Source organism: Stegodyphus dumicola, chromosome X1 (assembly GCF_044657685.1).
Source record: "Stegodyphus dumicola isolate Sdum_Otavi_A_Nest chromosome X1, ASM4465768v1".
Taxonomy (NCBI): domain Eukaryota; kingdom Metazoa; phylum Arthropoda; class Arachnida; order Araneae; family Eresidae; genus Stegodyphus; species Stegodyphus dumicola.
Window position 1 is genome coordinate 168,483,608 of NC_140780.1, and position 27,879 is coordinate 168,511,486.

Consider the following 27,879-nt stretch of genomic DNA (forward strand, 5'->3'; position numbering starts at 1 on the left):
CTCTTTGCACGCCTGCCTTCATGCGACTAAATGTAACCCGCCATCTGGTCACCAATTTTAAATACTGTAAATATGTGGAAATGTATTTTTGAAGCTGATGAACAGCTTACGCGGGTAGCGCTTTCATACTACTTCATTATGTTTGTAAATCTACGAACTATGTTTAAAAAAGATTATCTATGATAGGCCACGACTGAGCATTATCATTATCCGCGTTCGAACCCTTAGGATGTGTGTAATAACCAAAATAAAATAACGTTACTTGAAGTATTGAACAGCGTGTACAGCGCTTAAATAAAGATGATCTGTGATAGCACGACTGCGCTAATTATCATCATCTACGATCGACCTAATAATATATAACAACCAAAATAAAATAATTTATGCAATACTGAGATTTTCGTAGAGACATGCGGATTTAGTTTGGACTTTGTCGAGACTTAATGTTTGGTATAAGTATTATTTTTCGATTCAATTATTATGAAAATAAAATTGTTTTGATTTCTTTTCACTCTTTAAAGTTTGAAATTCATATCTTTGATTGAGCAGAAGGGAATGGTAAATTTTGCTTAACAACTCTTTTAAAATCAGAGATAGGACTTAACAATTCACACCGTACTTAAATTACATTTGTTCGAAAGGAAAATTATTATTTATGCGTGTAAAAAAAGTATATCTTCCTATTTTATTTCCCCAAATCTAGTGAATAAATTAAATCTGTTTATTTTAAAATTTAAGTCTTTGGAAATTCTGTTACCGTGAGCTAACAGTAAATGAATCAACATTTAGGTTTAATAATAGGAGAACTTATAAGTGAATGCGGTACTTTCCTTAACTGTACTCAGTTGAGAGGAGAATAAGGATATAATTTAGAAAAAAATTGTTACAAATCAGTAAAAAAAAAAAAAAAAAAAAAAAAAAAAAAAAAGAAAAATCATTCGTGTGGGAGTATGATCTTACACGCTCATTTGTAAAATAGTACGTGTGACCGGTTTTTGTGTTCCTGGTTTGTAAGGCTTTTAAACTTACCATTTATTTGCTTTGTTTTTTCCACCCTTTTCATTTTTATAGCTTCAGTTGCTTCAGAAGTGAACAGCTTAATACAGGATGGTAACAGTTCTAAGCAGTTTGTTTAAGAATCTTGACAGAATCGAAGAACTTTATACCATTTTCTTTTTACCATCAGTCTCTCGCAGGGAACTCCGCTTGATGTATTTTTAGTGCCTCCATACCACAAAGACATTATATATTTACATACATTCACATCTTCTCTGTATTCAAACACGTGCCCAATGTGACCCATGTGAATAGGCATATCTATCTTTTGAACGTAAAAAAAAAAAAAAACCTTTTAGAGGATAGTTCCCTCCCGCCCCCGCTGATTAAATTCTATGTAAAAGTTAGCTCTTTATGGTAAATAATAGTGCAATGTAAAATGTTCTCTTTTGCTTCTTCAAATTAATTAAGTGACATAAAAAAAATGCCTAGAATTGGCTCATATCTATCTCATCTGCTGAGCTTGTGGTTTTCTGTTGTGCATAAGGTAAATATGAGCCAGTTTCCTTTGGAAAATTCTCTACGACGTCATTCTCATCTTTTGGAAAGATGGCCTTCTCGTATTTTGCGTTAATCAATACTAAATACTGTTTGCAAAATTTCTATATTTTTCTAGTCTGAAAAGAATGTTTTATTTTAACTTCATGTACTTCTATAACGGCGTAAGCACGTAACATAATTCACTTACCACTGAAGAAATATTGAATAAATTATCGTTAGGTTTTTATGTTGGGAGACTAATTCTGAAACTGTGAATCTTAACTCTATATTCATTAATCTTTTAGCAGTAATTTCTATTCGAAATCCGGTATTTTGCACCGTCGCAGTTCGAGTGAAAGCTCGAGGTGAACACGGAATGAATGATTTTTCACCTCCTGCAACGTTGATCCTCCCTCTATTTGCCCCTCCATTATCCCTGTGATAGCTTATTACTTCGTATACATTGTTCCCACGTGGGCGACATCCCCACTGGCTAGTAAGAGATGGTGGGGAGGTTATCGACTAATTGAACATGGGAGTAATTGAGTGAACAAATATTGGGGGAATATTTTCCCATCTTTTCAGTCTATTAGCAGATGCGGAGAAATAAAAAATTAATGAAAAATGCATTGTGTTAGAGTCTAAACATGTTGGGAGTGGGGCTCAGCTAAAAATTGCCAGTACAAGTAACTTGTGAAAGCATTTAGAAGGAGGCGTCATTAGAATAGAAAGGATTTAAGGATTTTTAAGAACTGTAAAGGCTTTTATGTTGGATAGTAGTAACAGTGGCGTAGCGACGGGGGGGCAAGGGGGTGCATGATGCCCCGGGCGCTGCTCCTAGAGGGGCGCCAAATGGTTTCCAAACAATACTTTCCGGAAAATTTCAGTTTTTATTTTGATCGATTTCTGGAAAATATATTTAAAATTAATAACTATTGTAATATAATTAATTATTTATTTTCTTGATTTGTCTGATAAGATGTGTAATAAAATGTTTGCAGTACATCAACCAAAACGTTCTTTCTGACCATTTTATTTCTCCAAAGTAGAGATATATTTTTATTTTTTTAAACGAAATGCACGTATATCTCCCGCTTTTTATTTTAAAACGATAACACGACCTTGTCCCGAATTTCTCAAACATATCCAGTTTCCAAAATCCGATTCCATAATCTGGAAATAACATTTTTTGAAAATCCTAACGCTTCCGCTACAATGGATTGCGTTTGACTCTCCTGTAAACGACTGATGGCCTTCCAGTCTACCGATTCAACTAAGTCATCTTGCTAAAACATCGGACTGACTGCTACAAACAGTCAACTCTTTTTCAATTGTTGCCCACCAGCGGCCGAGCGGTAAAGTCGCTGAACACTGGTAGTTCGGTCCGAGGTTCGAATCCCGCGAACGGGCTGGCTACATGGGTGTTTTCGTGGTTTTCCCCATGTGTAACGTGTATACGAGCCAGTTTCCCTTAGAAAGTCCTCCACGAAGGCATCCCTCCTCTTAGGCAGATAGCCCTAGTGTGCTTTGCCATAATTAAATACACCACCACACCACTTTTCAATTGTTTTTAAATCTCCTACTACAAAAGGAATGCTACAGGTCGCTTGTCACTCCTTATCTTAAACACATAGTTTTCGACGTCACAGACTAAATTTGCCTATTCCCAACTTTGTAAACAATATAATTTTCCTTTATAATCTATTCTATTTCCTTTTGTTCAAAAAGATTGTCGATTATATGGTTATTTCATACCGAACCCACAACATCCCCTAATTATTTTTGAGCAGTGAATGTGACTGCATGACGTTACTCCGCAGTAGAAAAGAAACGGAACCTAAAACTCCACTACAGATCTATAGAGAAAATGTTTTTCCAAACCTAAGAGTCTCACTTCAAATACTACTTACTATTTCATTATCAAATGCTAGCTATGAACGTTCGTTCAGCTAATTAAAATACATTTTCACATATTTATAATCAACAATGGGACAAGATCCCCTAAGCCATCTAGCATTTTTAAGTGTGGAAGGAAAAAAAATTTAAAGGATCGACTTTGATGAAGTAATGATAAATTTGCTTTTCAAGACTTTGATGAAGTAAATGACAAATTGGTGGAAGATATGCTTTTCAAGAGGGTTTGTAGTTCTGAATCCAGGTGTTGTTCATCCGCAAGGGCAGCAAAGTTTATTCGCGAAGGAACGGCTAGTTGTTCAATACGAGACAAGGTGTCTGCAACAATATTCTGCGAACCCTCAATATAACGGATATCTTTTGAAAATTGCCCTATGAAGTCTAGGTGTCTCATTTGACGAGGAGAAGCTTTATCCTAACGCTGTTGAAAAGCATAGGTTAAGGGTTTGTGATCTGTTACGATCATGAAAACGCGTTCCTCTAGCATATGTCGAAAATATTTGACAGCTTCATAAACTCCTAACAATTCGCGATCGTGAGTGCTGTATCTGGTTTGTGCTAGTGAAAGTTTTTTTTAGAAAAATGTGAAAGTGGTCTCCATAATTCTTGATCTTTCTGTTGTAAAACTGCTCCTATAGCTGTTGTTGATCCACGCTGAGCAACGTCAACGTGGAGAGACATTAGGTTATTTTTGGGAAGCAGAGGATATGAAAAATATGCTACGCCTTCGCCGGGAATCGAACCGCGGACCTCTGGAGTACCGGCCCAGCGTGCAGAACCACTACACCACGAAGGCAGGCTAGGAAAGAGGGAAAAATACCTTATAAACGTAGAGTGATAATAGTTTAGATGCGGAAGGATACTGCAAAATTTGTTGCCGAAATTAAATCATTTTTGCATTTTTGGAACACTTCGCGGGATTCTGTGGTCCAGGTTATGTAACACGTTTATCGTTTTTCTTGCTTCAAACCAAAAAAGAATTTAGAGGAGCTTGTATGGTCGCTGCATAAGGTAAGAAACGTTGATAAAAATTGAGCATAGCAAGATTCTTAAGTCCTTCACTGAAGATGGTACGGGTATATCGGGGATAGCGGTGACTCTGTCTGGAAGCGGTCGAACACCATCAGCGGAAGTTTCATGACCAAGAAAGGATACTCTCGGTTGGCCAAAAACGCATTTAGAAGGATTAAGACCGACACCGTACCTTTGAAAACGTTCAAAAACTGTTCTCAAATGTGGTAGGTGTTCTTGCTCTGAAGAGGAGGCGATTAAGACATCATCAAAATAAGGTACACAAAAGTCGAGGCCGATTAACATCCGATTCATGAAGCGTTGGAATGTTTGAGCAGCATTGAATAAGCCTAAAGTCATGACCCGAAACTCAAATGGTCCAAAAGTCGTAATAACCGCAGTTTTTGGAATATCAGCTGGGTTAACGGGCAATTGGTGATACGCCCGCCCAAGATCAAGGGTTGTAAAAATAGCTCTTCCCTCTGAAACTTGCATACAGTCTTGAATGTGAGAGACTGGGTAACGATCAGGAATTGTAGCTGCATTTAACCGACGATAATGGCCACACGGGCGTCAGTTACCATTTCGTTTCCGAATTAGATAGAGCCCATGAACTTTTTGAAGGACGGCAAATTCCCTGTTCTATCATGTATTGAAATTCTTCTTTGGCAGCTTTAAGCTTGTCCGGAGGTAAGCGTCTTGGTTTAGCTGCAATTGGAGGTTCGGTAGTTTCAATATAATGTAGTACATCGTGCTTGGGTTCGAAAATACCTATAACTGGGCGCGTGTTTGTAGGGAATTCTCTGAGGAGTTGATGCCATGGGGAGTTACCCGAAATCAGTTTAATGCTCAAATCTTGACTAATGCGAATTACTCTCGGAATATATCAAACGGTGATTCTTAAGATCGACAAGCAGAAAATTTTTGAAAAAAGTCAGCGCCACTAATAGGACTTGAAACAGTAGCAATAATGAATGGCCATTGGATGTTGCGGCGCAATTCTAAATCAACAGATATCAGGCGTTCATCAAAAGTTTGAATAGGAGTTCCATTTGCTACATAAAGTTGTAAGTTGGTAAGGCGCTTTTGTTCGTGAAAATGTGGTGGAATGACAGAAACATCAGCCCCGGTGTCTACAAGAAACCTCAAGTCCGAATTCTTTTCGATAACGAAAAGGCGTGCAAAATTCCGGCCGCTGTCGTTCACAACTTCGAGCAACTTCCCTGGTCGTTATAACGACACGGTGGGCGGCATTTGTTTGCCTTGTTTCCAAATTTGTGGTGGTTAAAAACAAATACTCGGGTTATGAATACCCGGCTTTCATAACGTTTCCTCAGTGGGCTACGACGTGTATTTCGACCACGTGATGTGGAGCGGTTGCGCTGAAATGTTTCAGCTTGATGGCTACTAACTGAGCAACCTGTTTGGACAAATCATCAATTTGAGCCTGTAACGCCACAATAGCAGGAGCCTGCACTGCGTTTATTTGAGCTGGAATTGTCAGCTCGTGAATTTTATCAGCGGTTTCGGGAAGATTTTTAAGTGGCTTCGTACTGGCTGCTAAAATGGTTTGCATGTTAGATGGGAGTCTATTCATCCATATTGTTTTGAGAATGTTATCCGTTAGGTTACCGGCGGCTAGACATTTTACATTTTAGACAGCGATTGAGAAGGCCTCATATCACCCAACCGTAAATCGTGCAATAACTGCTTGATTCTGTCTCGGATTCTTCATAAACAGAAATTAATTTTTTTTTTAAAGATTTGTATTTGTCCGTCGCCGGTGAATTCAGAATTATTTCACGAGCTGATTGCAGTACCTCTGATTCTAACGCGGCGATCGCTGTATAAAATTGAGTTTCGTCGGCAGTAATGTGACTCAACTGCGCATAAAACTGAATGAACCATAACGATGGGTCTCGGCGACAAAAAGGCGGTGGCTTGCGACTCGCGAAAATTGTAAAGCAGCATCGTTGTCATCTACTTTAGATCAATCAAATATGCACAGTAATAATATCTATAGAAAAATAATCACTATGTATATAGTGACACAGTTTCTTGGTACTTGAAATCAGAGAAATTGGCGGCTCAAATACAGTAGACGATACATATATCCGCTGAAATTATGACAGAAATATGTTGAATCGCCGGAATGCGGCACAACGCTTGAAATGACAGGTGAAATGTCTTACTTGCATCTCATCACACTGGATAACTTACTGCTGCTCAGAAGTTTGACATATAAACTCCATATTCGTGCAACATTGAAGGTTGCTATTCGTAATAAATACGTGTCACCAATTATGGTAGTACAATTTTTTGAGACAGATCGTTAAATAATTATAACAATTGAATAGAGTAAATATTATTTTGTTTTTGGTTGCTATGGGTTACCAGACTGGCAGAATTGAGTTGTAGTAGGCAAGTTGCCACATATCTATTTATCTATAATGTATATTAAACTTTTAATTGTTTAAAAACTGTACTTTTTAAAAACACTTATATAAATATGTAAAATAAATAACATCTTTTTAACTAATTCTAGATCATCGTACGTCTGATTTTTGTGCCGACACAGATGCATTTCCTAATCCAAGGCTAGTAGTTAGGTAGTGATTATTCTTAATATATTTTTGAGTATTTTATGGCAGATTCAGCATTTTATTATTATTTGCATTATTTTCTTATTGAGAATATATTCTATATATTATATTACTGAAAGTTTTTAAGGGGGGCGCCAAAAAGGTATTTTGCCCCGGGCGCCAGTTATACTTGCTACGCCACTGTTTAGAAATTGCCCAGAGCATTTTCATTTTAGAGGTGGATTTAGTAAACATGAATTTTTGTTACGCTGTAATTTCAAGATGTTCTACTTTTAGAGAATTAGGCCAAAAGCGGCCAAGTGGTAAAGTCGCTGAACACTGGTAACCCGGTCCAGGGTTCGGATGCCTGCGAAGGGGCTGCATGGGCGTCTTCGTGGTTTTTCCCATATGTAACGTGTATACGAGTCAGTTTCTCTTAGAAAACCCTCCACGAAGGCATCCCTCATTATAGGCAGATAGCCCTCGTGTGCTTTGTGTAATCAAATAAACCAAACCAACTTTTTTGTTCATAGTTTTTTAGATAGATTTGTCTCACTGCCTGCTTTCTGAATTGGATTGCATTATTTCAATTCCAACAACGTACGCGAGGGCTAAGGGAAGGGAAGGGAAGGGATGTCTTCGGGAGGAATTTTCATAGATGGTGGCTCATATTCATTTTACGCGTTTAGAAAACCACGATCGCCTTGTAACTAGCTCGTTTGTCTGCATTTATCAGACTGCTGTGTTCGGCGCTTTTACTTCTGGGACGCTGGTGGGCTTGTCCGCTTTTCGAGATTTTCTTTTGTTCAGCGCCCCTTCGATTTCATTCAAACCCATCTTAATCGCTCACCTATGATATTAGATATCCTTTGAATGTATTTTGCACACATTGATTGAAAACGCATAAAACTGTTTGCGTATTTATAGCATTGCATCAAATTATTAATTGAAATTCATCATGCAGTACAGAAACACAGTGGCAGCGATTAAAGCTTTTCCAACGTATTTAATACTATTGGCCTGTTGAAGCATGCACAGGTTCTTTCAACACAGAGCTGCTATGTAGAAGGGTGTGTATTAAATGAACTTGCCTTGTGAACGTACTGAATATCACTGCAAGTTTAGATTTGTGGACATGTTTATAAAACATTACGCTGTTAGTTTTTAAGTTTCGTTTCTCTGGAATAATAAAATAAAACTGTACGCAAACTAAACGAAGTTTTGTGAAGGCTTGACTGACATAATTTGTAATTATTTTTGTAAAAGAGCCGTGATTTTGAAACATTAATTTGTATTAAACAAATTTAACGTGTTTATTTATTTATTTATTCGTCCCCAAATAGATTCAGTTAAATTCATTTCTCGGGAATGACCGAACTCGTTGGTCATTTAGCCATCTTATCACCCAGAAAGTTGCCCATGGAGCACCACATGGGGTAGATACTTGAATACTTTGTTGGTTATTCTTTCATGCAGCGGGAGATGCAATGGGGGGGGGGTAGAACGAGGTAGACCGATATTTTAACTGCACGAAGTACGAAAGGGCAGATGCAAACAGCCAGTCGTACGTGGGATTCGAACCTGCACTCAGGTGATGAGACTAGCAGTCAGCCTCCGCTAACCAGTAGCCTGTCTAAGGCAACGAAAACAAATTAATGTTTAAATGTTTGCTTGAAATGTGTTTAAGCAACCGAATTTTCAAGCACGTTTTTATCGCCCAATTGTTTCTCAGTGCCTTCTTATTGACTAACCCCTGACTTGTCCCCTTTCATCACTGAATGCCTTCCTGAAACTTCTCAGCACCCACTGTAAAGTAAAGAAAAAAAAGGGTTTGATTCCCCCCTCCCCCTATTCTTTGCTTCACTATTTTCAATTGATTTTCAATTTAAATTTATGCATAAGTTTTTGAAAATTGTAATATATATGTATGTTTCCTTTTTTATTTATAGGATTGGAGAAATGGGAGAGTGGGAATCTGCAATGGGAATCATGACTCCTGATAACAAAACATCTTACCATGTGATCGGCTTACAGCCATATACAGTGTATTCGTTTAGAGTTGTTGCAGTAAATGCTATAGGAGCAAGTGAACCTAGCAAAGAGTCGTATTATATGGTTACTCTAAGAGAAGGTAATTTATTATAATTCAGCTCTCGAGTTTCTGAAATTTTTTTTTGTAGTTGTGCATTGTCTGGTAAAGTTTTTATAAAAAGAAAACCATATATTTAAATAAAGCAGCTGTTAGATGCTACGATTTAAGAAGCAAAGAATTCGATCGTTAATTAGAAATAAAATAGCATGTGTTTTAAGCTCAAAAACACAGAGAATGGATGAAGCTCGTAAGAGGTGTTTCAGAAAAAAGCTAAAACGTAAAAGGGCTTTGTGTTTTAAATAAAGTAAATAAAGAAATGATGAATTTATTTACCCGTTATTCTCTTATCATTGAAGAAGGAGTGTGTGTAGCAAGTTAATTTATACCGAAAAAGAAATGAAAAGCTGCGTGCATACTAACAAGCTAATTTATAGCGGTAAAAAATGTAGAGCACGTACACACAACCGTATTGATCCGAATATAAGAAGGGCTCACAGAGCGGAGGACACTGCATTTTTGGAGATGTTTTTAAAAGAAAAGTTTGTCCTGTATTATTAAGGTAACGTTTGTAAAGTTTGTCCTGTATTATTAAGGTAGTTTCTTTTATGATATTTCAATTTGCTATTCTATTTCTGCTATATATTTTGCTAGTAATTATTGTAGATGGTATCGAGACCTCGTACGTTTTTAATCTACTTGAATCCTTAAATGTATACAAATTTTAAATGCTTTTAAAGAAATAGAAACTTTCTCGAAGCGTACCTGTTATTTGCTAGCAAGGAACGGCTATACCTAATAGACTTACGGAGGAGGTATAATGCACAAGTGTTGGCCATACTTAAACTTGCCCATAAAATGTATGAAAATTTTGAAGGAGTTTAAAGAAATTAAAAAAATTTTAGAAACGTACAGTATTTTTCATCGTGTGTTTTTAATAGTTTTTCACATTTTCCAACTGACCATTTCTTAAGGGGAAAAGATTTCAATTATACCTTGCACGGCTTAAATTCAGCCAAAGCGCGGCTTCAGTACTTCTGAATTTTTGAATGGAATCATAATTCCAACTGGACCATAAGTATGACCCATAAATGAGAGGTGTTCCAATATATTTTTGCGTAACCGAATCGTAATATTAATGCAAAATTCAGTTGTTAGCTCAACATCCTATTTAACAGTTAATAAAACTGATGCTGATGACTACAAATTCTGATTTTTTTTCCCTCTTTCTGACTGGAAAGAACAAAGTACACTGGAAAGCTTGAACACCCGAGGAATATAATCCTTACGTCAAAATATGATCTCTTCAAGAAGAGGAATTTTTATATTCTGTAACCGAGCAATTTCATTTGAACGCTAAGAATGCTGTTTAAAATACTACCTTTCTTTTATCTTCGGCATACCATTGCTTATTTAGTATCAATTTACCTCTCTGGCATTTGTTTTATTATTTAATATGCTCATTTTATATTTGTTTTATTATTTAATTTTTATGCTATTTAATTTAACTTAATTAATTAAAGTTTTAGTTATACCTCTATATTTATTTAATTTCAATTATTGTATTATTTATTGTAATCACCGACACTTCTAACTGTAAAAATCAAGCCAAGAGACCTCGAAATATTGCCACAATAAGAGTTACTCTTCAAAATATTACGCAAGTATAAATCTCGCAATAAAGCGACTGGAATTAATTTTCTGATTTCCCAACGCATATGAAAGTCATGTGTACATTAGACGTGCTGTACTTTATAACACAGTACGCCGTTTTTACTTTTTTTTATCTCTTGTGCTTTCGCATGGAGTCGCACTTTTGATTTCCTCCTAGAATTTTCCCTTTGTATTCACAATTTGGTTATTAGATGGAAGAAGCCTAGTTTACAGCCTGCCTTGGCATTCGGCAGTTCTTACTGTCTAATCTTAAGTATGCCTAAGTTTTGCTTTAAAGCAGCGTTACCTTAATGAGATTAGTCACCTGCCATATGAAACCCAAAAGGAATTTGTTGATCTGTCGAGTGACCCAAATTTAAAACTTCGATTTCCTCAAAATTCTTGACTGAATTCTGGATCGGAGCTCAAACTGAACTTCCCACAATTTCTGAAACGGCGTTCAGTGTTATTGTCATTGAAGCACCATATACCTATGTGAATAGATTTTTTTCAGCTCTAATGCATATTAAATTCAAATATTGTTTAATTCTGAAAAACGCTGAAGATGCTTTACGTCCGTCAGTGTCAAATATTGTGCCAAGATTGAATATGTTATGCAGCAAAAACCGAGCACATCCATCTCATTAAAAGCGTGAATTTCTTTTATTAATTTTTATATAGCTGAATCAAATCTTAGAAGTACTTCTTTTCACATGTTTCTTTTTACCAAAGTAATATATTATTTATGGCATATTATTTATTTTTATATCTTTGATATATATTTAATATCTGGGGTTGAGGAAAAACTCGATGGTAAAAAAGAGTCATGAATGAAAAAAGTTCAAGAAGCGATGATTTATATAAAGTATATTCTTTTCTAATGGTGTGTTCTGCGGGACCCTGGAGATCTATACAACTCTTTTAGGGGTAGCGTAAATCGAAATCAAAATTCGAAATATCCTTTTAATGCCAAGTAGATCGCAAAATTAATGTGTAAAATAAATAATTAATCTTCTTTATTTTTTTTATTATAATTTGAAGAGCAATAAAATTTTTGTTGAATGTAATAATAATTTTATTTTTGTTTTTCACGAAAAGTATAAGCGGCATTGATATTAATGTCTATACTTTTTGAATAATACTTACTTTCCTATTGAAGTTAAAGGATATCTTCAAAACGTGTACATACATACGTCTATACTTATATTTATGAATTTCCTAAATCGACGGAATTTGAAAACCACCGACTTCAAAATTGTATGATAGTTAATAATTGTAATTGTAATGTAACTTTATTTAAAAAGGTGAAATACTGCAGGAATTAATTCATTTATAAAAATAATGCAGCATTCTTTAAAAGAAAAATTTCCTGTGATATAGCTTTTAAAATATAATTTATTAAATGGTAGTCTTCTGAAATTTGAACAGATGCAGTACTAGTAGGTTGACCATTTTTCCGTGAATCAAAAACTGGCATTCGGATCGTACAAACGAGACGAGGGTTAATTATGGCAAAGAAAGATTTTAAAAAATGTGTTATAACTTAAAAGTGTTAAGCTTACTATTATTCTTCAGTGATAAAACCCATATAAAAATTTAGGCACACTTATTAGATGAGATCAATATTTTACCATGGTTACTGTGAATTATTTCTCTGAAAATGTTACATTGCACACATTTTGATCTTTCTAACATCTTATTGTGGTTTTCCCTATGTATAAAGTGAATACGAAACAGTTTCCTTTGAAAAGTTACTCCATGAAGGTATCCATTTCCAAATGCAGATAGGCCTCTAGTTGCTTTGCCTTAATCAATTAACCTAACCTATACTTTATCGTAAAATTTCTCACATTAGTAACAGAGTTTTATTTCAAAGTTTAGCATAATTTTACTATGTTGTCCCTTATTCTAGATTTCGCTTTTGGCCACATACAGTTTGTGGCAAAAAATATTCTTTCAACATTTCAGACATTTCAACATCAATACCTTCGTACATATCATAAAAATTCTATAATTACCGATTAATATACTGTTCCAGCGGGATAGTGGTTAGTGGCACTGAAAGGCCCGGGTTAGAATCCCGGAGAAGACATCGATGTATGTATGTAAGCGTATAGTGTTTGTGCGACAAGGGGGACCCTCGAAATAACGGCGAGCCGAAATCTTCTCGAAAGGTGGCTGGTTCCTGAAGAGGGAGGGGGGAGGTCCTTGGATTGGCCTCTCTCGGGGTATTCTCTTTCAGAATTCTAAATTGGGGCGGACGCATAACAACACTTTTTCAATCACCTATGGTACTACGGAGGTTCTGGCCTAGCTTCTACGTGTATTTATCTATTAGATAAATAGTCTGTATTCCAAACATCTCACAATTTTTATAATTCTTTGAGTTTTAGAATTCTTCTGCGGTTATAAATACTAATGGAACAGTTCGAATAATTCAACTCAACAGTTACCCTGCTTAGTGATACACGATTATTATAATGTACGAACACTAGTTTATGATTGTCTTGTAAAAGCATATTTGTAGTTTTATTAAAAACAAAACAAAATGGTCGTTTTTAATAAAACAACGGCTCGGCCGGAAAATATTAAAAAAATGATAGTGTCCCGTTCTAAACGGTACGTATGATCGATTAGCCCAAGATTTAGTCGCAGATTATTCTATGTCAATTTTTAATTCAGTTTCAATATAATAATAAAGAAAATGTTTAAAATGTTGCAAGAATCAACAAACATAAGAAGCGAACATATGCGTTCGACAAAATGTCACCGATGTGCTAGTTTGATGCAGACTGACAGAAACTTCCTTCCTCTTTGTTAAAAAAAAGTCCTGCTTGCGTTACAAAGAGGGGGGGGGGAATCATGTCAGAAGAAAGAATTGCTAATGTAGAATTTAAAATTGGGCAACAATGTAGTGTTAGGCTAGCGAAGCTTTTGAAAAAACTCAAATTTGCGAAGATAATTTGCTCCTGAAGAAGAGGTAGCTGTGCCTAATCGCCCTCGAAATCGACTTGCACAGTTTCAAAAATAGCTTATACCTGTATATCTAAAGAAAGTGACGCAGAATTGAATGGATTTTCTTATTTATAAGTTATACTTCTCACGGTCAATTCGAAAAATTCATATTTCGCGTGTTATGCCTTGGGGTTAGGTTATTTTAAATAAGGTAAAGCCTACGAGGGATATCTTTGTGAGTGAAGGGAAGGATTTTAATGGAAACTGAATTATATTCACGTGACGTATGGGGAAAAACCATGAAGCCAGCCTGTTCGCCTAGGATCGAACCCAGTATTCACTGGTCTTAACCACTTGGCAACTGGTGAAGCTTTTGCGATGATGTAAAATTCGTAGTGAAAAGCTGTTAATCTGATTTTAATTTAAAAAAATTTTCTGTACTTAGAAACGAAAATTTATAATGTTTTTGCTGTTTTTCTGAGGGAAGACTTAGAAATCAAAATATTTTCGTTTGATGATAAATTAAACCAACTGATGGTAAATTTTTTTTTGTTTGTGACATGCATACTCATGTAGACCTCAACAGGATGGCAGCTTTTCTGAAGAAAGGTTTCCTATACAAACATATTGTTATTTACGATACATTAAGCCTAGTATTTTTTAATTTTAAAAAGTACCTGCTTAATGTAATACTGTATTTATTTTAGAACTGTGTTATTTTGCTAATATTTAATAATTCATATTAGTATGCTAATATTCGCCTGCCCTTTCTGTATAAATCATTAGCGTAATGCAATTTTCATTTTCAGTTCCTGACGGAAAACCAACTATAATTAGTGCTTATAATACTAGTAGTACATCTATACGTCTCCAGTGGGCGCCACCTCCCCAAAACACGATACACGGTGAGTTTCTTGGCTACCGTATTACCTATCGGCCACGAGACCGGCCTGAAGAAGAACGTGAAATCACGTTACGGGATCCTACTTTGAGGGTGAGTGACATCTGTGCTGTAGCGTGCTATTGTTTTCATTTAGTTAATTACTTACATTTTTCTCTTCTTGCAGCGTTTGTTTTTTAAATATTTGTGCTGCGTAATGTTTATGAATTTGATGTTTTATTACCCATTTCTTAGTATTTAAGTAAGTTTATTGGTAGCGTCATTTGTCATTGTTTACTCTCTGGCTTGCTAATAAAAATAAATATATGTATGCGTCCTAGGGCATATTTGATATCTGTGGGAATAAAAAGGAAAATCGTTTATAGCATACAGGTTTTCCCCCAAAAGTAATCGAATAACCATTACTTTGGCTGACAATAGGTGTCAATATTTAAATCTGTGTTTTGTGAGGTTTTTTTTTTTTTTTTTTTAATAGTTGTTTAAAGCATTGATGTGGCTTATAAAGCAATGGTTACATGATTTGTTTTATATGTTACTAGTAAAACGAAATAAATAATATTCTGCCCTAGAACGATTTCATGATACTCATTTTTATGTAGTTTAAGGGCGATGGGATTATCTCATTATCTGAGAGAAACCTCTCTCTTTATGTAATGCAGACTTGCTGTTTATTTCATTCCTTTTTAGTCTCCTCCCCCACCAAACGCCTATAAAAACTGTCAGAAGATGTATTAAATTTGTTTCTTGTAATTTAACATGTAAATAATGTGTGACTAAAAATTCTGTTATCCAATAAATTGTGTTTTTATGAGTATGTAAAAAGAATAATACTGGTCTGCACCTGATACTAACTATCATATGTAATTTCTAATATTAAAGTAAAATCTGTGATATCTCACTTCATATGATGATTATACAGTTAAAATTTACTCCTTTGGGAAATCGTCTCTTTTTTTTGATGCCAAGATTGGCACCAATTTCAAGATGGTGCTGATCCTCCCACCCACTACACACACACACACACACAAAAAAAAAAAAAGGGGGGGGGAAAGAGAGAAAATCAGAAAGGTTTCAGATTTTAACTAACGTCCAAAGGGGTACATTTTTAACATTTTAATGTTAGCTTTATTTAAAATATCATGTTCTTCACATTTAAACCATAAAATTCAGTTCAAGAGAAATATCGCAAAATAATTTTTAAATGTTTTAAATTGAGCATATCTTCAGAATTTTCACGTGAATCTTTAGAACAGTCTCGCACGTTGGAGATAAAAATTTTTTTCCTGTACAATGTTGCCATTGCTCGCTTTGAAATCCTTGAGCTTGGTAATCAAACAGTTTACAAAATATGAAATTGACAATTTAAAATATGAAATTGATAAACAAATTTCGGTTAGAGTAGACTGAAGGGTACCCCTTGTATTATATAATTATAGCAAAGTTGTTGTTTTGTTTATTGCCAAGTTGTTGTTTAATTTATGCTAACCTTAGTATTGAATGTTTCGTAAATATACTTTTACTTAGAATTGGGTGCTCCTTTGTCTTTTCTAGAGAAAATATATCGATGTGTACATGGACAAAGGGAGTGTGCAATGCCAAGTTTGTGCAATTCTTTGATGTTTTTTTAAGTGAAAATAGGTTGATGTCTACATGGATAAAGTCAAGGGAGTAAGTCAAATAATTGCACAAACTCTGTATCCATGTACCGCCAATTTTCGCCAAGGGGTACCCGTAAATATACTTTTAACCACATTTCAAATTTCGACTTCCAGATGTCCATATTCGCAGTAGGATTACGTCATTCAAAATTTGATGGCTCTAGGTACCATTATTTTATCACATTGCGAGAAACATAGATACATTTATGCAGATTCTTTATTATTTAATTTCTTCAAATATGATACAGGGTGATAATATTTGGTGGCAACAGTTTGAAAATTGAAACTGACATTCAGAGTGATTCGTCTCAAAATGAAAAAAATAGTCCCTCAGGGACAAAGCCCCGTTGGACTAACAAGAACTCAAAGACTTACACAAACTCGCTGTTCATGTACGCATCGACCTATTTTAACTTGGGAAAAGAAAAAAAATAAAAATAAAAATTCAGAGAGTTGCATAAACAAGGCATTGTGCACTGCCTTATTTTTGTCCATGTACACATCAATCTATTTTCACTTAAACAAGATCAGGAAGTTAAAACTATCATGTTAACCAGAAAAAAATTCGCCACTGTCTTAACACACGGAGACGAAGAAATAATGAAAAATACACAAACAGAGAGTAATAACTAAAAATACACATTTCCTAACATAAAAAATATTAAACAGCAAATCTTTTAACCAAAACTAACTCATGGAGACGAATAAATAAATGAAACGCCAATTTTTTAGCATACCTTTTTTTCACGTGTATATGTTCACACTTCCCACCACCATCTCCTCTATCCTTTACATAAGCAATTCAGTTAAATTTTTCATCATTTTGGCTCTGCTGATCATCAACATTCATCCCCTTACCCACCTCAAACTTATCAAATGATGGTACCCACAGCAAAATAAGAGCAAGTTCAAAATCCAAGATCATTCCATGCACGTGCAACCAAACACAGCAATTGAAAAAAAGTGTTGCGAGACAATCAATCATTTTAACTCTACAGTTATGCGAGATTAATTGTTGTAGTCCTTGTGCTTCATATACAAAGCTGTAGCTGGGATTTTCAGTGCCAAGGGAGCAATGAAGACTTTATGCTCCTTTCTGTTTGTCAAAAATGGAAAGCATTTCAGGCTCAGATACTGTAACATGAATTTGGCATCTCCTGGATGCTGTGCGTGGAGACAGATGTTTCTCTTCCCCCTAGTTACATGCCGTTTATATATCTCCATAAAAAATAAGGTACTTGCATATTATCCCATCAAACCCTAAAAGTTAGTGGAGATCCTACCAAATATGCATCGATTGCTCCTGCAGAATTCTGAAATAACTGATGCCTCTTTGTTTATTAAAAAATCATTATCCTACCTGCTTGGCTTAATGGCCCTAATACATAAAAAAAATTGGTCCTTATAGCCCATGGGAAAGATTAAAAGCATCTTTTTCACTTCTTAACAAATCAAAAATTAAATTTTTTTTGAAAAAAATAAATAAATAAAAAGAAAAAATACTGTAGAAATACAAAGATAACATATGGTCTACTGAGAACTCTTCTGATGGTAGGAGGATTATGAGTGACTGAAGTTAAGACTGCCAGCTGTATTCTGACAGTTTACAACATAAGTTTGATCAGTAATCTTGGAACCATTTAAATAGCAGAAGCCATAATAGTAATGAAGTATACCTGCAATAAATATATTTTTTAAATGTTTTGCCAGTGCATATGGTCCCTAATTATTATTTCCTCTCTTTATATAATTTCAATAGAATAACAATTGTTCACAATTTGGCTAATCTTAGGAATATGTTAACAGGTAGTTTGGCGACATTTTGGTCAGGCGATAAAGGTTACTAGCTAGGACTTTAGCAGTATACATGGATAAAGTCGAGTGTACGCAATGCCATTTTTGTGCAATTCTGGGATGTTTTTTTAAGTGAAAATAGGTCGACGTGTACATGGATGATACCGTGTATGTGCAATTCTTAAAAACGCGGCAAGCAGTTTGCGATTCCGCACTTTCTTCCAATTTCACACCCAATCTTCGTCATGATTAAGTATTTTTGTTCCATAAAAGTTCTAGTATAAGCGTAATTCGGCTAGCAGATTGTTGGAAAAAATGTTGAGTTAAAAAAAAAAAAAAAAAAAAAAAGCCTTTACTTCGTGAAAACAAAATGGCTTTCAAAACAAAACTAGCAGTTTGCTGTAGCAGGGTTGGTCGCCAAAAAATCGCCAAGTTACCATAATCCAAAGATTAATCCACAGTTTTTATAAGTAGGAACTTTTTTTTTTTGTATTAAATGTTTTATTTGGAATGCTAAATTCCAATTATAATAATATATAACATGTCCAATTATCTAATAATTATTCACTTTTATTCAACATAATCATAAACTAAGCTAGTATATGTAAGTAGAAGCTCTTATGATTTCTTATATCCAGCATATATAAATCAGACTTTTTAGAGAATACTTTTTTGGCCTAAAACTTTGAGCTATACTCCAGAAAATGTCATATTTTATACATCAGGTTCTTTTTATGTTTTTAGAGTTAATTAAAAAATTGAATTTCTCATATGCAGTTTCATTTTTCCCCTTGAAGTATATTACGTTTTCATAGAGTTGACAATAAATTATTATCAAGTTGTAATTCTTGTGTATTGTAGTTAGCTAATGTGCTTAAATTTATATTGATTTCTTTTCAGCATTTCACCATAAGAAATTTGGATATATTTACGCAGTATTTGATTTCAGTTCAAGTTTTCAATCCTGCAGGTCATGGTCCAGCTGCGACAGTTGCAGTAATGACTGACGAAGGAAGTACGTCAGATACTGCCATTAGTATTTTTTGTATTATTCTTAATAGATTTTTCTTTTATAATTATACTGTTAGATTTTATAGTAATTTTAGTTTCACCCTCCACTAGTTTTGGACTAGTTAAAATGCTAAATTTAGAACTGTTTTGCAAACATAACATTGAAGGTGGAATGAATCCATGTTTTATATACATTATTTTAGCAGCTGTTTGTTACAAGCATATTACTTCTACATGAATCTTAACAATGAAATTATTCAAAAATTGCCATTTTTGTCTATTTTGTTTAATAAATTTAACTTTTTTTTCCTCTGTGAAATACCCCAAAATTACAAAGTCTCATATAAATATAAAATTTTCATTATATTTTTTTTAATTAAATATAAAATGTTTTGCACCTTTGCAAGTAATTTTTTTTTTTTTTTTTTTTTTTTTTTTTTTTTTTTTTTTTTTGAGATTTTTGTTAACAAATTTACTGAAGATGACTTTTTAGTACCTAAGGCCAAGCAGTTTCATGCAGATTTTCACCAAAGTTAGGAAGAAGCTACAGGATAAAAATAATTGTTTCTATGATTAATGGTTCCATACTGGTTAACTCTTGTTATTAACTTTGTAAATAGTCTCATGAAAATGTTAATAATATGTCTGAAGAGTTCATTAGCGTCTTTTTGAGTGTAACGTATTAAAGTGTTATAATCGGCATTTTACAAATTTCATTTTTTTCATTAAGGGGCTGTTAAGAGTTAAATATTGTTCTGTAAAAGCCAGGCTATCCAACATTAAACTAATAAAACATCTGAAGTTATTGGAATGTTTTAAAATTTTAGAAGCTTTTTTATGAACATCTAAGTAAATGAGAGACTTGTAAACCATGAGAAAGCAGATACAGAAATACAACTCGAACCTTGCTTATAACATCTCAAATGTGAATATAGTTACCGAGCAAGCCATCTTTCAAATGTTAATTACATCCGTTTTGTCCATCGTATTGTTTCAAGAATTTCTCCTTGAAACTGGGTGTTCATGATTGTAAGAGAAATGGGGAATTAGTAAGACGGGGGAACATATGAAGGATTCCAAATTTCACAAGTGTTTATTCGGTCTGTTGTAAGAATTATTCTCACCATATGTCAGCCGTTTTTGACTAGCAAAATCTTTACAAAATGGTGTAATGTTATTGATAAGGGTGATGTCACAATGCAATCATAATATTTTTGCCTCGGCTTTATTCCCAATTAACTCTTGATAAGACAGTTTAGTTTTTATAAGAAGGCAAAGAAGTGAGGGGTTGATCTTTACATTATGGTAACTTGGCGATTTTTTGGCGAAAATTTGGCAACCAACTCTCCTACAGCAACCCCCTATTTTTTTTCCCCGCCGCCATTTTGTCTTCACGAAGTAAAGACATGTTTCTTTTCTTTTTATCTACTGAACACTTCTTCCAACAATCTACTAGCCGAATTACACTTATGCTAGAAATTTTATCAAACAAAACTGCTTAATCATGACAAATATTCACTGCAAAATTCGGAAAAAGTGCACAATACCATACTCTTTACGCGTTTTTCAAAATAACACATACACATAAACCATGTACACGCCGACTTATTTTTACTTAAAAAAACATCCCAGAATTGCACAAAAATGGCATTGCGCACACTCTTCACTATATCCATGTGCACTGCTTTTTTCTCATAAATTAGAAAAATTTCACGAAAATACATGACAATTTTCTCAATCTTTAAACCCGGTAAAAAGAACATATATGAAATTACCTGATCGCGAAAAAGTATTTACCCTTTCCAAATATGAACATTTCCACATATAAAATAAATAAAATATCCAAAAACTTTTACCTCTAAATCATCTATTATATTATAAACGTCACCAACGAATTCATACCGCAACCATTACAAATACTTAGTGTCAGATATTTAAATTATTTCCATGCACGTTTACTTCAACTTAAACGTATACCAAATTCCTACAAACATAAAATTCACAAAATAACTATCATTTCATTAAAATATAATTAAATTCAAAAACACTACTTAAAATATAAATGAGCACATACATTAAATTAATAAAAATTACCTTACAATCCTAATTACTTTAAACTAAATCATTGCTAATAACAATTTTCCCAATAATACCAAATTCCTTTGCACCTTACATTTAGAACAATGCATAAAAATAATATCCTCAAATAATTAAAAATACTAACTTACCTAATCTTCTTCAGAATCTTGATTACGTGTCCGATAAACTTTTCTTCTTTCTGTTTCAGGATCTTTAAAATCATACTTATATTTCACAGCAAGGTACCAGGTAAAATAAATAACTTAATAAAACATCTTTATTTCTATCTCGCACAACCTTAAACAAACATTTATTACTACCCTTTTCAATACCACTAAATACCCATTTCGAATTCACTTTAGTTACAGCCATGGGATCCAAAAATTAACCAACACTGTTTCACACAACACAGAATAAAGCCAAATACAAAATTTCCAGATTTTTTCCCGATTTCTCCCCTTTTCCGATTAAAGAACCGTAATTCGTCCGTTAACATCACATGACATATCCCATGATCTCTCATTTCCCTCACACAAAATAATGTGTAATCGGCACTGAGTACTGCTCACATTATTACCAAAGTCCCAGGTAGTAACCTTTATCGCCTCCAAAATGTCGCCAAACTACCAGTTACCATATTGTAAAGATCAACCAAGTGAGGATATAAGAAGGTAAAGAAAGATGTAAGTAAAGAAGGATTAAGTAAGGAAAGATATAAGTTAACTGCTGTCTATGTTTTCTTCCTCGCATTTTGAAAAAAGTGATTAAAATTTGGATTCTGCATTAAATGGAGCATTCATGTCTTTTCAAAATCTGAAATGATCAACACAAGTTTGGCAGGATCTTTAGTTTTCCTGGTTGTTGGAATTTTGTAATCAGATAACATATTTTACTTTCATATATTCAAGACCAACAAACATATGCCATTTTTATGTATGAAATGTAATTTTTTTTCAATATCTTGCATAACATTAAGTGTAGGCTTTTGATATTCAAGATGACTTACAACTACAATAAATCAAACGACTTTTTATAATTTTAGACTGAAAATTTTTTCTTGGAAATTGCACTTTTTATACCTTCAACTATTTTTAATTTTCATGTAACTGGCATTTGCCTTATCTCAGTTCTCCACATATTTGAGCTTTTACTGTATTTACAGTTTTTGCTCCCAATAATAAAACTGTTTCCGTAAAAATTTTTTGCCTTATTTTGAGAAACTATGTACATGTGTAAGATCTTTGGAAGAACGCATGCAAGATCAACATCTATTGCAGTGAAGAATGTAGTCACCTTTTATGAAACACCGTCTTTGTTTTATTGAGAGAGAAATTATGAAGAGGAGCAGTGAAAAAGGCTTCGTGAATAATCTTACGTTAAATCTTTTGTAACTTTTCTATTAATGAGTTTCCAGTCATTAAATGTGGTAGCCTGTTATATTGTGTCATGATTGGTTTGGTTTATTAGATACTGCAAAGCACACTGCAGCTATCTGCCTAAGACAACGTGTCATGAATATATGTGAAATGATATTGTTATGAAATGTCCAGCTGCGGTAAGATAGCTACCGTGCAAAGTGGGTTTAGGGTTCTCAAAAAATGGCAAGGGAAGGAGGCATGGTTGCCATATTTGGGGAGAAATCGTCCATTTGGCGACAAAATTGGTGATATGCCATAGATGGACGGAGAACCTTCTGGAACAAATTCTTACCTGTTTGGCCCAGAATATTCTCAAACGTAAGACAAGAGCTATATAAACCCTGCTGGTATGCAGAAAGTGAGTGCCTATTCGAGTCAGTTAAGAGTCGGTGAGTGAATGTTTCGTAGCCCAGTGCCGAGTTGGTCCTCGAGTACATCAAGAGAGTCTCTTAGTGTATCGCGAGTTAGTGCATTGTCGAGTTTCATCTTAGAGTGTGTTGATCTCCGAAAACAAACGAATTGAGTCGAGAGCTGTACTTTAGTGTATCGTCAAGTGCATCTCGAGAGTGCGTAGAGTTGCAAGAACAACCCAGCAGAGTCGGGAGCTGTACTCTGGTGCCTTGCCGTGAAACTGCCTTCACAGCTATAGGCTGAAGGCTATGTTGCTGATTGTTTCAGCATGTTTATAGTAGTTCTTTGATGGCTGTAAACGTGATTTTGGAGCTGTCTCGAATAGTACCAGCTAAATAAATTGTGTTTTGATATTTCATCATGTGCTATCGTTGTTATTCACTCCAAATCTACGAACCTGTATGTGAAGAGAAACATAACAATATATTGTGAATTAGCAGGAAGAAAATATCAATTCAGGAATTTTATCTCCAGGATTTTCAGTTTCTTAAGCGCATGAATTAGCAGCTACCAGATATGAACACTTCCAAGCTAATGACAAATACAATGTTGTTAATTTTGATATAAGATGCCATGTTTAAATTGATATGATAAACTTCAATGCAGCTGTGGCTTCCATCATCTAGATTCCTATCTCATTGACTTCATGTGACGATGATTGCATCAAAAGACTCATATTTCTTCAGGAGTGTTAAATGAAATCTGGAGTTTTATGCCTCCTGTATAATCTGAAGTTAATCAGATAAAATCTATTTTGCATTTGTCTTTATATTTATTCTGGGTTTCATAAAAAGAGTCATTCTTTTCATGAAGCTTTATGCATTATTAGGTTGTGCCGTCTAGATAGATGGCACCCCATTAGCATGAAAGTACGAATCTTATCCAAACCCATAGTTAGTTGGTATGAAATTCATGGAAAACTTTTGCTGTGTAAATTACACAATTTATCAAATATTTATTTGCTGTAAAAATTAATATACAGGGTTATTATAATTAAAGTTTAAGTTTCAAACCGCTATAAAAAAAGAACCACTCATGAAAATGACGTCAAATTTGAAAGGAATGTTATTGAAGAAGGCGGAAAGCGTATGGCAGAAGAAAAAATTTAGTTTCAAAAGTTAGCAACAGATGGCGCTGCAAGCGAAAGAAGACTTAAATTAAAATGTTAGTTAAATTTCAGTGTTATAAAGCCACCAGATACCAGGCTGTTCCTCATTTCGCGTCTCAGACGTTCGCCATGGGTGTTTCACTGCAGGACTGCGCTCTGCTGGTAAAGCTGTATTACAAGAATGATGATTGTCAAGAGTAGCTCTGCAAAAATTCAGGACACTGAAGGGTATAAAAGAAGGCGTTGGTCCAATGAGTGTCGTATGTCTAAAGAAAATGATGCAAAAATTCGAAACGACAAGTTCGTTTGATGTGCAATCTGGTAGAGGGAGAAAACGAGTGCATTCGACGGTAGTTGAAGAAGTGGCCACAGCATTACAGGAGGGGTCGGCCGGTGGTGTGCAACGGTGCAGTGCACGAGGAATTGTCCGAACATTGGACAGGCCTATGAGCACAGTGCTGAAAATTGTGCGAAACATTCTGCAATGCTAACCGTACAAAATTGGCCATGTGCAGGAGTTGCTTCCGTCCGACCTGACAGCTGGGGAGACGTTTGCGTTAGAATTCCTGGCTCGCATGGAAGTGGATAATGAATGGCCGTGGAAAATTTTGTGGACAGATGAAGCCCATTTCCATCTGACAGGATACGTGAATACCCAGAATTGTCGAATATGGGCAACAGAAAATCCACTGGCAACGCACCCCGTACCACTTCATCCTGAAAGGGTCACGGTATGGTGTGGCTTTACGGCATCATTCATCCTACAACCATATTTTTTCGAGCAAACGGGTGCTTCCGGTCCTGTTCCCGCAACCGTCACTGGTCAGAGGTATGCGTCTCTTTTGTGCAACCACATGATTCCATGTCTGCAACAGCATGGATGTGTGGATGAAATCATTTTTATGCAAGATGGCGCTCCTCCGCACATTGCACATCCCGTGAAACAGCTGCTGAGGTGCCATTTCGGAAATGCTCGAATTATCAGCCGTCATTTCCCTACATCCTGGCCATCCCGATCGCCTGATCTTACTCCGTGTGATTTCTGGCTGTGAAAGCATCTGAAGGATGTTGTGTTCCGTGCTCCAATTGCAAATTTAGCGGAATTAAAGGCACGCATTTCGCAACACATTCTGAACATCACCCCGGAGACACTGCGATCCGTTGTGGAACATGCTGTTTGTCACTTTCAACTTGTTGCACACAATGGTGGACACCATATTGAACATGTTTTGCGACAGTCTCGCGACAGTCCCGAACTTCTTTGATGAATGGTTCTTATGCGGTATGTCGCCGCAAAACTCTTGAAACCGATTTGTCCCTTTCGATGTGATATGTACAGTCATGCAAATAAAATTATTCAACAATTCTAATTTTTCAATGCGTTTTAATGTGTAACTTCCACCTTAGCCATTGTTTTACGAATCATTTCTCGTTTCTCGTCGTGATTCTGCCTCTTACAGCGCCATCTGTTGCTAACTTTTGAAACTAAAATTTTTCTTCTGCCATATGCTTTCCGGCTTTTTCAATAACATTCCTTTCAAATTTCACATCATTTTCATCAGTGGTTCTTTTTTTATAGCGTTTTGAAACTTAAACTTTAATTATAATCACCCTGTATTTAAGAGAATCATTGGATTGTGAGAATTTAGAAGATTAAATGAGCACATGAGTTAATGTATTATACACTGTTTTTGTATAATACTGAAATTTACTTTTCTAACATATTTTACTTTCATATTAAGTGTACCCTTATGCATATTAAATATGAATTCTAGTTTTATTTTCTTCTTGAATTGAAACCTAACTGTATTCTGGCTATAGAAAATTTCATTCTGTTTTTTACTATTTAAGAATTTTTCCTTATTTATAACATTTCTATTTTAGTTGCAAAAATTAAATTTTGGCAACTGTACTTGGATATTATGAAAAAATTCGGTTCCTGATAATTCTGAGTTTATATTTTGTGCTTCATTACCCATCTTTATTTAAAAACCTTTCCTGAATAATTAGCCAAATCTGTATTGAATAATTTCATGCATTCTCATCTTAAACATGTTTTAAATGAAAGTAGGTCTAATTTCTAAAATTAAAAGTGCTGGTGTGCTGTGGAGAGATGGCCAAGAGTAATGAACATAAATAAGTAACAATGAGCATAATAGATAATGAGTAATTAAACAAAATTATAAAATAAGTTATACATATATGCATAATAATGAATTAGTGTAAATATAATATAATAATTATATCATGAAAATTAGGTTAAACAGTAAAAGTAATGACACTGTGGTGTGATAAATAAATGAAATTTTATTGAAATATTTCATAAATACATTTGCAATAATCTAGAAATAAAAAAATGTGTTGTGGACACCACAACTTTTTTGTTCAGGCTATTAAATTACATGCATTTTAGCTGTACTTTATTTAAACTTATTTCCTCGAATTATTCTACTTAATTAATGGATCCCTCAAGGCAAGGGCCCACCAGCGGCCAAGCGGTAAAGACGCTGAACACTGGTAGTTCCTGGTAGTTCGGTCTGAGGTTCGAATCTCGCGAACGGGCTGGCTGCATGGGCGTTTTCCCTATGTGTAACGAATATATGAGCCAGTTTCCATTAGAAAGTCCTCCACGAAGGCATCCCTCCCCTCAGGCAGATAGCCCTCGTGTGCTTTACCATAATTGAATAATCCAATCCAATCCCTCAAGGCAAGTTGAAACTGACAGTTGAATTTTTGGCATGTATTTCATCATGTTATCTTTCTTTCTCCTGTATGATTGTTTCTTTTTTTACCTTTGATTACTTAAGTAGTAATCATATAGTAAAATTGTATGTTTTACACTGTAAGATCAAAATTAATATTTATAACCAGTGTGCAGGAGTTTGCCAAATGAAATAGCTGAGTTATTATTAACTTATGTAGATGTATATAACATATGTAATGTACAGTCCAAGCAGGTTGAGACAATTCCACATTGCAATTATAAATTTAAAGAATATTCTTTGTAGAATAAATATAAACTGACATTAAATGTATTGTTAGACTTGCTGCACGTATAAACTGTTATTATATAGCTAGAACTGTAGCTAGATTTTATTATGTGACGAAACTTAACTTTTTTTAAATTTGATATTGCCAAAACGTAAATATTTTTGTCATTTAGAGTACTTCTGTGATTGGAAGTACATGACTGCAACCAGTGATTGCAAAAATTAGGGTAACATATGTATGTTTGGTACTGCTGATTGCAATAAAAAAGGAAGATGCACAACTAGATGTTATAGCAGATGTGTACGTAAATAAAATACAGGCATCATGAAAAAAGTCACTTTTAAATCCATTTTGCAAAACATTCTGGAGAAAAAGAGTCCTTTATACTGTCATACCTATAAATGTCATGCTAAAAAATTGTGCAGATGCATTCGGGAATGGTCAAAGTGGATAGTTTCATTAAAACATAATATGGAAAACTTTTCACCATTGCAATACTTCATTTACTTTGTACAAGGAAATAAAAAGATGTGAAGAATTTTACTACACAACCATAAAAATGCTCACAGAATTATTACAAATGTAAAGAAATTAGTTTTATTAATCATTATTAATATAAATTGATTAGTATTTCTTTGTTACATGAATAATAGAATTTGTTGTTTATACTGCTATTCAGATTTACAATAAAGTTTCATAGCTTATTTTATTTAGTACTGCTGTGAGCTTCAACTAGAATAATACCTCCCCAAACAAACTGCAAAGTAC

The 27,879-nt window shown here is 34.5% G+C and overlaps 1 protein-coding gene across 3 annotated transcripts in view; it reads left to right on the forward strand.

Annotated features, from left to right (window-relative positions):
- The window catches only part of Ptp99A (Protein tyrosine phosphatase 99A), a 391,659-nt gene that overhangs the window by 273,850 nt on the left and 89,930 nt on the right, over window positions 1–27,879 (forward strand). For all 3 annotated transcript variants that reach the window (XM_085807691.1, XM_085807688.1, XM_085807689.1), the window contains 3 exons: window positions 8,993–9,174; window positions 14,550–14,734; window positions 18,994–19,108. In XM_085807691.1, the coding sequence (XP_085663817.1) occupies window positions 8,993–9,174; window positions 14,550–14,734; window positions 18,994–19,108 (482 nt within the window). The remainder of the gene's footprint in view (window positions 1–8,992; window positions 9,175–14,549; window positions 14,735–18,993; window positions 19,109–27,879) is intronic.